At 37.9% G+C, this 15242-nt stretch overlaps 1 protein-coding gene across 1 annotated transcript in view; it reads left to right on the forward strand.

Annotated features, from left to right (window-relative positions):
- Positions 1–5765, forward strand: part of klhdc8b (kelch domain containing 8B) — a gene marked incomplete at its 3' end in the record, with an annotated part of 182772 nt that extends 177007 nt beyond the window's left edge. Inside the window, exon 7 of the mRNA XM_079801795.1 lies at positions 5569–5765. Coding sequence (XP_079657921.1) covers positions 5569–5765 — 197 coding nt within the window. The remainder of the gene's footprint in view (positions 1–5568) is intronic.
- Between the last annotated feature and the right edge of the window lie 9477 nt (positions 5766–15242).

Below are 15242 nucleotides of genomic sequence, written 5' to 3' on the forward strand. Positions count from 1 at the left end.
TGACAAAGGAAGCTGTTGTAAGTCAGGCATACAATGTCCGAACTGCCCCAAACTTCACATGTTTGATAAGAGTCCTGACCTAAACACATCTACATGCCAATATTCAGTTAGTTATAGCGCCTCCTGCTGGCAACAGGAAATGGCATGCTTTATACTATAATTCACTCCCAGAAACACTTTTAAATATGCCATGAAATACCAAAAATGCTAGAAACACAATAAATCTTGCAACACGTGGATACGTGCTACTGTATGTGATTTACGCCATTAAACAGGAAGTTGTTGTAACTCAGGTATACAATGTCCGATCTGCCTCAAACTTCACGTTTGATAATAGTCCTGACCTGAAGACTCTACATGGCAATATTCAGTTATAGTCGAAGCGCGACCTGCAGGCAGAAGGAAGTGTGGCACATTGAAGTGAGTTTGCCATATTTCTCCTATATTGACCCGCTTAAATACATGTCGCCCAATATTCACTGTATTCCTGAGGCCACCGGGTGGCGGTGCATGTGCGAGGGCCCTTTCATCGCTGCTAGCAGCTTTAATTAGGATTGATTTACTCAAAGGCTGCTTTGTTTGTCATATTTGAATGATTGTCAAAATCAGAATCAGAATTAATCAAATTCTGTCCTTTTTGTCATTCAGGGTGACTCATTTTTCACACTCTTCCTTCTAGTCCCATTCACGATAGTCAATGATATGACACTTCTGTGCATTACATGCATGACTGCGTAAAATGCCTCAGTCGCTTATGTGTCTTGTGAGTTCAGCAAGATGTCACCGTAGACATGAGCAGAGACATAATTTTAAGTTTTCCATCCTCTCTTTCCACTCTGACGTCTGCTCTCTGTTGTAGCGTGAGAAAACCTGTCATTGTGTTTACATCATTACTATAACAACCGATGTAGATACACTGGATATTTACGACACTCTATGAACAAACAAATCGGTGTATTTTATACGGTCATTGTACTTAACAACAACAACAACAACAACACTGGAGAAGTGTTCAGTCGGTCCGCTCTTAAATTCCGTCATGTAAATAGCGAATCCGCCACGTTGCAAGCGCAACTGGCTTTTACATGGAATGGGAGATGAGGCTCTGATTGGTTTATTGCACGTTATGCCCAAAACACACCCATGACTCATTAAAGGAACAGTCCACTTTTTTTGAAAATAGGCTCATTTTACAAGTCCCCTAGAGTTAAATAGTTGAGTTTTACCGTTTTTGAATCCATTCAGCCGATCTTTGTATCTGGCGGTAGCACTTTTAGCATAGCTTAGCATACATCATTGATTCTAAACAGTCCATTAGCATCTCATTCAAAAAATGATCAAAGACACTTTCAATATTTTTCCTATTTAAAACTTGACTCTTCTACAGTTACATCGTGTGCTAAGACCAACTGAAAATGAAAAGTTGCGATGTTCTACACCTATATGGCTAGGAACTACGTTCTCATTCCTGTGTAATAGTCGTGGATCTTCGCGGCCGTACTATGGCTGCAGCGGCGCAATGATTCATTGGTATTCTGTGAAACAGGGTGGTAGTTACACCTTCGACTTACTATCACAGACCTTTACAACACACAGAACCATGGCTAATCACACAGGTAAATCCACAACACAATTTGTCGGCTGCAAGCCTGAAACTCTCTCTGCAACTACACAAACTTAGTGCCGGTCACATTGAAAGTTACCTAGCTGGGGGCTACTTTCAGGCGCTGTAATATCATTGTGCTGCTGCAGTCATGGTACTGCCGCGAAGATCCGCGACTATTACGCAGGAATGAGAAAGTAGTTCCTAGCCATATAGGTGTAGAAAATCGCAACTTTTCATTTTCAGTTGGTCTTAGCACACGATGTAACTGTAGAAGAGTCAAGTTTTAAATAGGAAAAATATTGAAAGTGTCTTTGTTCATTTTTTGAATGAGATGCTAATGGACTGATTAGAATCAATGATGTATGCTAAGCTATGCTAAAAGTGCTACCGCCAGATACAAAGATCGGCTGAATGGATTCAAAAACGGTAAAACTCAACTATTTAACTCTAGGGGACTAGGAGACTAGGTACAACCCTTTTGGACCATGCGACTGGTGCGCTGACCTTTTCCCGTCGCTAAACTGGCAAAAGTGGATTCGGACACGCCCTAAGTGCACCTCCGCCGTGCTTCAGACCATGCGCTCAGATCGTTAAAATAGGGCCCATAGAGCCATTCGTTCGTTCAGTAAGGAAGCAAGTGATTATTTATGCATCCGAAATCTGGAAAATGCTGCCTTCGGAGGACATTTCAAGGTAGGAAGTGCATCAAGGCACATCCGATTCCAATGTTAGCTTCACTTCCTGCCTCCTGAGATACCTTCATCTAATGGATTTATTTTTTTTGGTTCATCTTAGGTCTGACAGAAAGTAACAATAACATAATATAGTAGAAATAATATAGATACTTATACATATATAGCATAGATGTATGCTTTGTTGCCTTTGATATCCCACAATCCTATGCGTTCCATTCCGTGACAGTTGAGCTAGCAAAAGTAAGATCTGAATCTGAAAGTTACAGTTGCTGGTCAGTTTGTGTGTAAATGTACATTTTTGACCAACGTTTTCCACTTCTGAGGTCATATCTAGCGAGAAATAACTACTGTAGTAATTAAATATTTGTTTAGTACTCACCAAAGCTCGCTTTATTTTGCTGTAGATCATTAAACAGTTATGCTGCCTCAGAAGGTACCTTCGTGCGCTTACGCTGCCTTATAGGTGCATAATACTAATGCGGCCTTTAAATAACACAAAAAATACTGTGTTTTCATTTGCCTCAAAATAGCAACGCGCCAACAAATGTGCCTGAACACACCTTGTTTTCAGACCAGCGCACCCGTGGGCGAACAGATGGGCATACAGATGGGCGTGTGTGCATTTCCTATTTACACAACATGGCGCTGGACGTGAACATGATAAATGCGTCGGGCTGAAACGAGCAAAAAACACTTGCCTCGCACCTGGCGTTGCATTGCGCCGGGTGTATGAAAGGGCCCACTGACTCCTGATTCTTTCACGAAACACTGCTGTGTTGCAGTTCTGCTCTGGCCTTTGTTGGAACTATTATATTATGTATTTGACCTTTTATAGCATTTTGCCTGTTAGAAATACATGCTCGGTTTTAATGTTATTTTAATGTGGGGTAGAATTAAATGAACGGCATTTTGTTCGCGTACTCCCTGTCACCTCACGTACTCCAGTTTGGGAACCAGCCTTTGCAAAAACATCTTCTGCAAATCTGCCTTTTCAAATGTGTGTTTGTCTGAACATGAGCACCTGAGGATGCATAGCAACATGCAGGAGCTCCTGACGCGAGTGCCGGAGCACAGCTCGACGTGACACTTTTGATAACCGCAAGAAGATTCGCCCAAGTGTTTGTTCTACCAGGAAATTATGATAACAATAGTCACCGCACCAGTCCGTCCATATCATCTGCACTTCAATTTGAGTAACCATGGAAACTTAGTGGCAGGTACCGCATGAGGGTTTAGGTCTCATTACCGAAGGCAAAGGATTGAAAACACCCAGTCTAGTCTAACTGACCCTGGGGGAAAATGAAAAAATGTTCGCTGTTCACTGCGACTGTAGTGTTTTAGCCAGGATTTACTAGGGAAACTTTGTATTTATTTATTTATTTATTTATTTTGCAACATCAGAGGAAAAGTTCCCTGAAGCATAAGCCACAGAATCTGTAGGAGTTACATAATTTGAAGAAATCTGCATGGTGCCACCTGTTCAAACCTGTTTTAGTCCCAAAACCCACCAGGTGGCAAGTGCTTCATCTGCGAGAAACATGCGCTGTGTGTGTGTGCTGTGAGAGTGAGAGCGCTGTGGATGATGTGTGCTAATGTGGAGAGGGTGTTGTGTTGATTGAATGGCTGGAGAGGCTGTCTAATGTGCATTGCTTTCTGCACAACTGCATGTGACTCCAACTCATATAGGCTGCTCACACTGAAATATTTAATACTAAATGTGGAAATGCTTTCTTTAGGCTTTGACATGTGGACTGGGAGACTTGTTTGACTAACTTTTAGTTCTGGACGAGCAGTGTGTTTGGATTAGGCCTGTCGCGATTGGTCGATACTATGGGTATTGAGGTATTTTAGTCTGGTATCGTATCGAAGCCATAATTTTGGCATCGTGACAACACTATTCTATATAAAAAGTATTTGCTGATATTCTCTTTTTTTATGTTGGTTTACAAATTTGTACCTTTTTAAATTTTTACTCTTTTAGTTTTACATTTTGTCAAGGGCTTGTTTGAATTTGATTTGCAAGGCCAACATGTTTTTAAGTAAAATTGTTGAAAATGATTGTGATAAATTAGTCGATAGATTAAGTGATTAATCAATCAATTAGTCGATAGATTAATCGATATAAAAATAGTCATTAGTGGCAGCCATAGTTTGTATGTCCCGCTCTCACTCTCTGTTTCTTGAATCAGGAGGTTATTGGGGGAGGAGCGTTCTCATTCTAGAGAGCATCTGTTTGGACAAAAATCTGTGTAGTGCAGGATGAGTCATCAATATTTTTTAAGTGCATTTTCTCAAGAGAGACATTTTTTTATAAATTTTTTAAATACATTTTAATGCATATATCTGCTAAAAGTTCATTTTAATTTCTATATAATATACATTAATATGATTATTAAAATATATCACATTGTTTCTAAAATTAAATAATTGGCTTTTATTATTGACATTTGACTAAAGCCCCCCAAAACATGTATATAGTATATGTTTATTAAATACATGAAATAAAAAAAGCAGAATGAAATATATATATATATTTTTTAATCGAAAAATATGTAAACAAATAAATAAATAATAAATGTAAAATGTAATATGTATTAATAGTAATAGTAATCATCATCATCATAATAATAATAAAAGGATGACACTTTAGAATAAGGTTTCATTAGTTAACTACATTGGTTAACATGAACTAATAGTGAACTGCAGTTCTACAGCATTTATTAATCTTTGTTCATGTTAATCTCAACCTTTACTAATACATTGTTAAAATCAAAAGTTGTATTTGTTAACATTAATTAATGCAGTCTGTGAACTAACATGAACAAACAATGAACAGCTGGATTTTTATTAACTAACATAAACAAAGATTAATAAATATTGTAACAAATGTATTGCTCGTTGTTAGTTCATGTAACAAGTGTTACCAATAATAATGATATTTATTTTGCTTATTTAACTTGCTATTTAACAAACTTATTTAACTTGAATAGGCATAAAAATAAATGTTGTAAAAATAAAAAAAAATCTGTCAAAAGTCAAATGGACCCCCAAGCACTGAAAGCTTTTGCACTTGCATATAGATTACCTCAAATCTCCTATTAAATGAAAAGGGAACATTTAATATACTTCATGGTTTATATCAAAGCCATTGTTAAATTCAAATCGTCATGCATTGGTTACGCATTTTGAGAACTTCAGAACATATTTATCTTATATGTGTGTTAATTGTGACAATGATTTGTTCTGTGTTGTATTGTGTGCTGTCAGGTAACCAGCCGTCCCCGCTGGCATCAGTGGAGAGTTATAACCAGCTGAAGAGGAGATGGGAACCTGTGGCCCCGTTACCCAGTCCTCGCTGCTCCTGTGCCTCCATTCAGACCCCCAACATGCTGTTCCTCATTGGAGGGGTGTCCCAGGGTCCAAGCAATGCTGTGGAAGCCCTCTGTTTGAAAGAGACCGTCTGACAGAAACACACACACACACACTAATGGACAACTATAACAAATCCTCACATGCTGTACTTTCCAGAGTGTAGGCTCTGCAAACACACATACTGATGTCAAGTTGACGTGTGTGTCTCTGGCAAATATTCACAGACTTTCCCCTCAGAGGACGCATCAGCTTTATACTTTGAATAGTGGAGACAATCTACTGGAGCTTGGACAGTGTTCCACACCTCTGAACAGAAGAGTTTTGAACTGGAGGTATTCATATTCAACTATATTCATATATATTTATTATAACAATGTATTAATACATATATTTATTAATATATAGAATAACAAATATATACAGCTCTGGTTTCCAGAGCAGTATATATTTATAGATAAATATAAATGTGCAGACCTACACAGACAGGCACACGCAAACACTCCAGGCGCCTTTGAACTGTACAGCATTTTTTCAGTAAAAAGCAGGGTAATTTTCTGGCAAACTAAAGAGGAACTTAGGGCCATATCCACCACGCTGCCACAGCACCCGTCTGAGGTAGCATGTTTAGCACTTTTTTGTACTATTGACGAACAGAGAATCTTCTGCGCGAGACTTCAGAAGTGGGAGGCGGATGCGTGTACGTGTGTTTTTGTATCTTCACAGCCATGAACGTGTGAATTAGAGCATTGTTGTTAGTGGAAAAAGCAACTCTTATAATGGCAAATCACTGATGCCTCACTGTAGCATGAAGATGGATGAGAATTTGGTTAATTAAAGGAATGTTTCGGGTTCAAAACAGGTTAAGCTTTAGAGTATCTACGACATACTGTCAATTAGCACAGACAATAATTCCCATGTGTCCATCAGTTGGTAAAAACAACCAAAAAATGTGTTTACACTAATGCTCATTTTGTAGGTATATCAGGCAAGACATGTTTTTTTATTTAAGTGGTTAAATTAATTCTGTAGAAAAAAAAAGATTGGGGTGGTTAAGATTTTGAAAGAAGTCTCTTATGCTTATCAAGGTGCATTTATTTGATGAAAACAACAGTAACATTGTGAAATATTAGAATTTTGTAAATGTAAAGATTTATTCATGTGATGATCACCATGATGAGCATCATTACTCCAGTCTTCAGTGTCACATGATCCTTCATAAATCATTCTAATAAGCTGATTTGGTGCTCAAAAAAACATTTATTTTTATTATCAATGTTGAAAATGGTTGTGCTGCTAAATATATTAGTATATAATAATATAAATGTAATATATAGCTATATATTGTGTGAAACCCTGACATAGTTTTAGAAAGTCATGTATAAATTTACAGTAGGGATAGTACATAATCCTTACCCTAAAAACACACATATAGTATGGATATGTCTGATTTTCAGAACACCAGCCATGCCAGAATTTGAAAAATTCAAACTTTTATTAGTTTTTTTATGTTAGCAGCATATATAATGTTTCGTTTTTATGTGTCTTTTAATGGTGATCCTAGGGTAATGCCCTGCCCAACAGACTGATCACTGTAAGAGCATTACTGTAAACGCGTATCTGGTTTGTTTGTACTAGCTGATGCACTTATTTTCTTGGGTAAGTAAACTTGTATTGAACCCAGAACATTCCTTTAATGCTAATGAAGTTTGGAGAGAGGGAAAGTCTGATAGTGTTCCTTTTTCAGGAGTGTGCTGTATGCGGTAAACATTGACACAAAATTATTTGACACTCAGCGCGTTAAACACACAGGAAATGTGTTTGCCGATCAAGTCCACATGCAGTGATATTCATATTTAATTGGAAACTGTTTCTTCAGGGTGAGAGCTAATTAAATCTAGTCAATGTAGTTGCAATTCAAGGCTCACATTAACTGTTTCTGAGTGACCCATTTACAGCACGAGAGATGACGCTCTCAGGGGGACGTGGAGGAGGACAGAGGGCTCACTTCATGTAATTTGTGATGAGATAAAACCCTTGACGTAGACCTCGTACCTCATTTTTCGGTGCCCTGTGTGAGGGTCTTGTATTGCCCCCACTGATGATTTGACAAGGGTATTGGGTCACTGAGCTCATTTAGCATGCCGAGAACAGAAATCATGCATGTCAGGAATTCACAATGCTTGGTGACAGCTGTTTGGATGCACTAAATTCAGGTGGATCTTCACTATGAGAGGTCAGGGTGGTCTGTGTGTGTTTGTATAAATTATGTTCTGGTCTCAAATGGTTTGCTAACATGTTGTTATGGGGCGATATGTTGCCTGAGGGCACAATAAGGCGTTCAGAATACATATTCATACTGACCGTTGTTTGAGTGCAAATGGCTGTTTGTGTGTTTTTAGTTGGGATAGTGAGGATTGTATGTCAGTTTGGTTTACATCCAACATTAAAATGCCTCTTAGAAACATCAGAATCAAAAAAAAAACACATACTATCCACACACTTATAGATTTACGCCTCCCCAGTGACTGTGATGATGTGCTGGCTGACAGCGGTCTTGTGCATCATGTCACAGTGGAGATGGATATTTCTGCCTGTATGAAGCCTTGACAGTCATCCTGCTCACAGACAACAGAGGACTGGAAGATGTGTGACAACGTCAGAAGATGAGCTGATTTTATTTTATTTTAGTTTGGCACCATTGATGTAGGCTCTGCTGCAGGCTAACTCAGATGGCGAGTTCATTTTCACTTTGCTTTATATGAGGTTAAATGTCACAGTGGTTCGAATCTGAAACGCCCTCCAGCACCGCAGCAGACGGCAATGTGTGAATAGACGATCTAAGCGAAAGAGATAATGCCGAGAGAAATATACCTCTATTTTTTCTTGTCTACGAATTCTGCAACATGACACATTATATGTTTCGCTTTCACTCGAGTCTCCTTTCTGCTGCCTCTGCGAAATGGAAAAGCTGAACATATTTACTCACGAAAGAAAATCTCAAGATGTTAAACAGGCTGTTTTCTGAATTCATTTGACCACAAGCTTCAGTGGGTGAAGTGAGCTCATATTTTCATATCTAGAGGTGCGAAATGGTTTACTCGAGTTTATTTCTGAGGTGTCGTTCAGACCTCTCCACAGTGCTTTAAATTACTTTAGGGAATTAAAATCATCGGAATCTGGGCTTTTTTTTTATTATACAAACATGTTCAAATGCATTTCGTCTTTTACCCTTATTTGTATGTAAATCACTTTGGAGTAAACGCTGTGTGTGTGATCACCTAAACTCTTAAGTAGCAGTTGTTTTGCGGTGATTTTTCATGTTTCTCCATGTTCTGAATATTATTGTGGTGGGTTGTTAAAATAATGCAGTTTCTTCAGTGTTTCGTGGGTTAACCTGTTTGTTTTGTTGATTTGTGAGGTGACAGGTTGTCATGTTGACTTGTAATCTGAGGAGCTGTAGAGATGGTCTGTTCTTTCAATATGATGTTGTGCCGTCATATAGTGGTGTACTAGTGATAGCTGATGGCCTCTGACAGTCTTCAATATGCAGTGCCGATACTCTGAGCGCATTTCAGCTTCTGACTCATAATATCCATAAAAAATCAATCAAAATCCACATTATTTCACTGCATAATCGCTAATCTAGACTGATAAGTCTTGGTTTTAGCCCTGAGCAGAAAATACAATTTTAGGTCGTGTTTTTCCACATCTGAAATATTGCCATGGAGGATTGTTTCACACTGAGGTAGATGAGCGATGACACACGGCCGGCCCAGGGGAACTCAGAATGTCCCATGAGATTACACTGCACACATTCACACAGCGAAAGCTGTTTTACCCTCTAGCATACTGTTGTCGACCACACACTGATTCAACCTCTGTTGTTACACTTTGAAAAACTGGTAACTGTTATCCACGTTTATTCTGTGAAGAACCATGGGACAGTAGAATTGATGTTGTATGATCACTGTAGGCATGAACCTGTGCGAGTCGGGACAACATTTATTCATACCTTTTGATGGCTGTTGATTGAAGCTTTATTTCAAACTGCTAATATTTGTTGTCTTAGAGGGATAGTTCACCCAAAAATTAACATTCTGTATGTCATTTTACCCTCAAGCCATTCTAAACCAGATGGCTTACTTTATTCTGTGGAACATGCAATACAAGTCAATGGAGTCCAAAATTTTAACTGTTTGAAAACTTGTTCCGCTGAAGAAAGTTATACAGATTTGGAACGACATATGGGTGAGTAAATTCATTTTTAAATTTTGGGGTGAACTATTTCGGTAAAGGTGCTGTACTGTAAGTGGTAGTGTTCCAGTATTTTGCTAATTTAAACCACACAATCTCTGTTGAAACTTCTCCACCATTCAATGATTGACAGAGTCGAATTGGCTAAAATAGCATGGGACACCCCCTGGTTTTCAATTATTTATTTTTTTTACAGAATATTGCTCTGCCACAGAGAGGTTGTGATTTCTCAGGACCCCTATTTCACTGATATCTGTCAGATTAGTACATTTTCAAGTGTGGTATTCCCAACATTGCTTACAGCACCTTTGTTGTCATCAGAATGAAGAATGGTTTGAAAGCAATATATAAAATGCACAGATGATGAGTGAAATCTCTGGCACCGGTTAAAGCCCCCATTGTATGTTAGCGGAGATTTGAGCTGCATATCACATAGGGAACTTAACTTGAAACTTAATAGATGAGTTGACATGTTTTGGATTTAAATCTGAATTGTGTTGAACAGTGTTGACACACAATTGCGAGTCCAGTTCAGTAGTTCAGTGCCTATATATGTGAGGTAGTGCCTCTACTGCGATTTCTGTAATAAACTCTTTGAACATTTCTATGTGATTCTGTGTGGTTCACTGTCTCTTCTTTGAAATGTAACGTAAGGTTCCGTTCACATAGAAAGTAATGCATTTAAAATGCAGTGCAGCGGAATGAACGAATGACATGCAGTCTTAAAGCAGCTGTATGTAGAATTCAGATACCCTTGTTATTAGCTACACTGTTGGCCATTAAGTGACTTGCAGCCAGCAACTTATTGGTCGTGCTCTCGCTCGTGCACCCATAACGGCGGTTAGATGAATTTGTGCTGCACGCTTTCCTCTCAATAACAAAACAAACGCTACAAAAATGACAGTGATGACAAAGCATCAGTTAAGAAAGATCTATTTGTCAGATGATCTGATCATACAGATGAGGTCATTAAAATTACACTGTTATGATAGTTTGATTATGAAGTAGGCTATATTTGAGACTTTAGACTATCTGGCTATCTGAGACTTTAGTTTGAATTAATCCTTTCCTTTGCATGACACATTGACATTACAGTACAGAATAGCTCTTTCGGCATTATCCTGACCTGAGCATTGTATTTATACAATATGTAATATGCTTATACATTACAGTTACAAAGTATTTCTCATAGAAAAGTATTGAAATTACACATGTTTTGCTATACACATGTTTATTTCCTTTGTGTGTATTGGAACAACACAAAAAACAACAGATGAAAAAAAGCAAATTTCACATAATTTCAGAAACAAAACTGCAAAAATGGGCCAGACAAAATAATTGGCTACCTTTCAAAATTATGGATAAATAAGTTTGTTTCAAGCATGTGATGCTCCTTTAAACTCACCTGGGGCAAGTAACAGGTGTGGGCAATATAAAAATCACACCTGAAAGCAGATAAAAAGGAGAGAAGTTGACTCATTATTTGCATTGTGTTTCTGTGTGTGCCACACTAAGCATGGAGAACAGAAAGAGGAGAAGATAACTGTCTGAGGACTTGAGAACCAAAATTGTGGAAAAATATCAACAATCTCAAGGTTACAAGTCCATCTCCAGAGATCTTGATGTTCCTTTGTCCAGGGGCATCGGACTGGGGGTAAAACCAGTATGGATTACCAGGGCCCCAAGGGGAGAGAGGGCCCTTGAAAAATCTGCAATATATTTTATATAACTAGGCCCATCAGGACTACCTATGTATAGGGCCTGGGATCTTGTGCTACGCCCCTGCCTTTGTCCCCAGTGCGCAACATGATCAAGAAGTTGCCTGGGATCTTGTGCTACGCCCCTGCCTTTGTCCCCAGTGCGCAACATGATCAAGAAGTTTGCAACCCATGGCACTGTAACTAATCTCCTTGGACGTGGACGGAAGAGAAACATTTATGAAAGGTTGCAACGCAGGATAGTCCGGATGGTGGACAAGCAGCCCCAAACAAGTTCCAAAGAAATTCAAGCTGTCCTGCAGGCTTAGGGTGCATCAGTGTCAGCGCGAACTATACGTCGACATTTAAATGAAATGAAACGCTATGGCAGGAGACCAAAGAGGACCCCACTGCTGACACAGAGACATAAAAAAAAGCAAGATACAGTTTGCCAAACTGTACGTGAATAAGCCAAAATCCTTCTGGGAAAACGTCTTGTGGACAGATTAAACCAAGATAGAGCTTTTTGGTAAAGCACATCATTCTACTGTTTACCGAAAACGGAATGAAGCCTACAAAGAAAAGAACACAGTACCTACAGTCAAATATGGTGGAGGTTCAAAAATGTTTTGGGGTTGTTTTGCTGCCTCTGGCTCTGGGTGCCTTGACTGTGTGCATGGCATCATGAAATCTGAGGATTACCAAAAGATTTTGGGTCGCAATGTAGGGAACTACATTGTCAGAAAGCTGGGTTTGCGTCCAAGCTCATGGGTCTTCCAGCAGGACAATGACCCCAAACATACTTCAAAAAGCACCCAGAAATGGATGGCAACAAAGCGCTGGAGAGTTCTGAAGTGGCCAGCAATGAATCCAAATCTAAATCCCATTGAACACCTGTGGAGAAATCTTAAAATTGCTGTTGGGAAAAGGGCGCCCTTCCAATATGAGAGACCTGGAGCAGTTTGCAAAAGAAGAGTGGTCCAAAATTCCAGGTGAGAGGTGCAAGCTTACTGATGGTTATAGGATTGATTGATTTCAGTTATTTTTTCCAAAGGGTGTGTAACCAAATATTAAGTTAAGGGTACCAATAATTTTGTCCGACCCATTTTTGGAGTTTTGTGTGAAATTATGCCAAATTAGCTTTTGTTTTTCTCTCTGTTTTTGTGTTGTTCCAATACACACAAAGGAAATAAATATGTGTATAGCATAACGTGTAATTGCAATACTTTTCTGTGAGAAATACTTCATTTTCTGGAAAAATTTCAGGGGTGTCAACTCTTTTGGCCATGACTGTATATTTATATACAACATGCTTATAAGCATTTATTTCATGTGTCATAGAACGGAACAGAGGCTCTCGGGAGTGCGCTTAAACATCACATCTTTTTGATTTTCCTGGCAAAAGTGTCCAGAGTCCTTCACATAAAATCAGGGCTTATATATATATATCTCTTTAAAAAGTTACTTTTAAAATGTGTTACAATATTGCGTTATTCCCTTAAAAGTAACTGTTACTTAGTTCCTTTTTATGAAAAGTAACTTGCGTTACTAATCTCTACTCTCTACTAATCTCATTTGATTACATAACTCGCATTAATTGTAACGCGATACTCCCAACACCGATCGCTAATGTGTGATGTTTCGCAACGGGCAAGGCGCATAGTCGAAAATCTAGCATATGTTTACATTAAAAAAATTTTTTAAACCGGCTCAGTGTAACGAGAAAAATGTTTTCTGTGTGAACCAGCCCAAGTGAATTGTGATTTATATTTTCTTTATTGACTGGTTTCCAAAAAAAAGATAAACAAATTTCCCCAAAAGGTCACCTTCATCTATTTTGGATGAAGTACACAACCAGAACATCTTCAAATGTCACTATAAACTCTTGGCAAGACGGAGATTAAGATGTCTTGTTTCTTGCCTCGCCTGTTTGGGGTTGATTTATGACTTTGTGTTCTGGCAGCTGCCTAAATGACACTGATCTTGCGTTTTCCCCACCTCATTTCTTTCTGTAGCCTAATATTAAATATATATATATATATATATATATATATATATATATATATATATATATATATATATATATATATATATATATATATATATATATATATATATATATATATATATAATATTAATCCATTTATTTCAAACAGGCTGCACAAATAGTTAGATGAAGGTTGTGGCCAAAAAAAATATTTATTTGGATCAAAAATTAATGAACAGTAAACAGTAAAGTGCTTTAATAAGCCTTTGAATATCTGCTCAGGTAACTGCTGATAACCTAATTAAACAGCCGCAGCCAGTACTTATCCTAATTTCTGCTTTTTAAATTCCCCGCAGTGTGTATGTGCTGTGGATCATTATTAGCCTGCTCATTCTGATTAAAGGAGCGAGATGTAACTTCAGAAATATTACTCTCAGTTCCCTGTTGTGTTTTGAGCGAGGGGCTTGTGTAGGTGGGCTGAGAGACAGAGGAAATATTTATTCACTGCCCTGGCAACTGGATCAGACATTAATCTCAATTCAGGGCCATGAATAACTTTCCTCTCCGTGTCCTTTTTGATTGCATAATGTTGACTCCCGCGGTCAGTACGGTGACTAATGCAGAGACATCATTCTGAGGTAGGGCCTACTTTTACATTAGTGAACGCAGTAAATAAAAAAATATACTAAATCCTCACATGACTTACAGTCTTTAATCCGAGCAGTTATAAACTATATTTTGTGTGTAAACCAATCACCACTAAGTATTAATTGTGTTTTAAAAGAAATAGGCTAAAGAAAACGATCAACCAACCAGTCATTGTATTAAACTGTAGCCTTTGTAACACTGACACCCAGGGGCATCTGTTAGTATTTTTATTAAATTTTTTGTAAAGGGGAATTTTAGAAAAACTTTGTTTAAATTTTAATTACATTAATTCTCTCAAGTCTTCTCTAGTTCATGTTAATGATTGGTAGTCTATATTTGTGTCATGATAACTGATTTAGTGTCATATCAGATTAGACCAGTGATGAATAATTTTATAGGCTATAATAATCATAAAAATTAGCACAGCTCAGCAGTTTATTAAAACTAAAGATATAAATATCCACGGATGATTTGCAATTAAGCACATTCAAAGAACTTAATCAGAGTGCTCCTTTCTCCATCAGTCAGTCCTGATTACTGCCTCATTTGGAGTTATGACATTACAACTAAATCCCTTTCAGATCTAATTGATTTTAAAGGCATTGTAATAACACTGGCAAAGATTTGTCATCTGGTGCATGGTAAAAAAGCAAAATACAAGTAATCTATGAGTGAAATTAATAATAAAGGGGTTTTCTAGGCTTAAACACTATTAAATGTATGTGTTGTGTAAATTATCCTTATTTGTTATTGCATTCTGAATTAATCCAATAAGATTATTCATTAATTATGCAATGAGTGGCCTGGATATCTCTAGGCCAGAGGAGCTTATCCTCATGAAGTATGTAGTCAGCACTTTGGAAAAGGTCCTTAAAGTTCACGGACTGACAAAACACTGACCTTATAGCCTACTATATTAGCACTTGAACACAACTGACCGTCTTTGACGAATATGTTGACATGCAGGTGTGTGTACTGTATAA

Source organism: Gobio gobio (assembly GCF_949357685.1).
Source record: "Gobio gobio genome assembly, chromosome: 21".
Classification (NCBI taxonomy): domain Eukaryota; kingdom Metazoa; phylum Chordata; class Actinopteri; order Cypriniformes; family Gobionidae; genus Gobio; species Gobio gobio.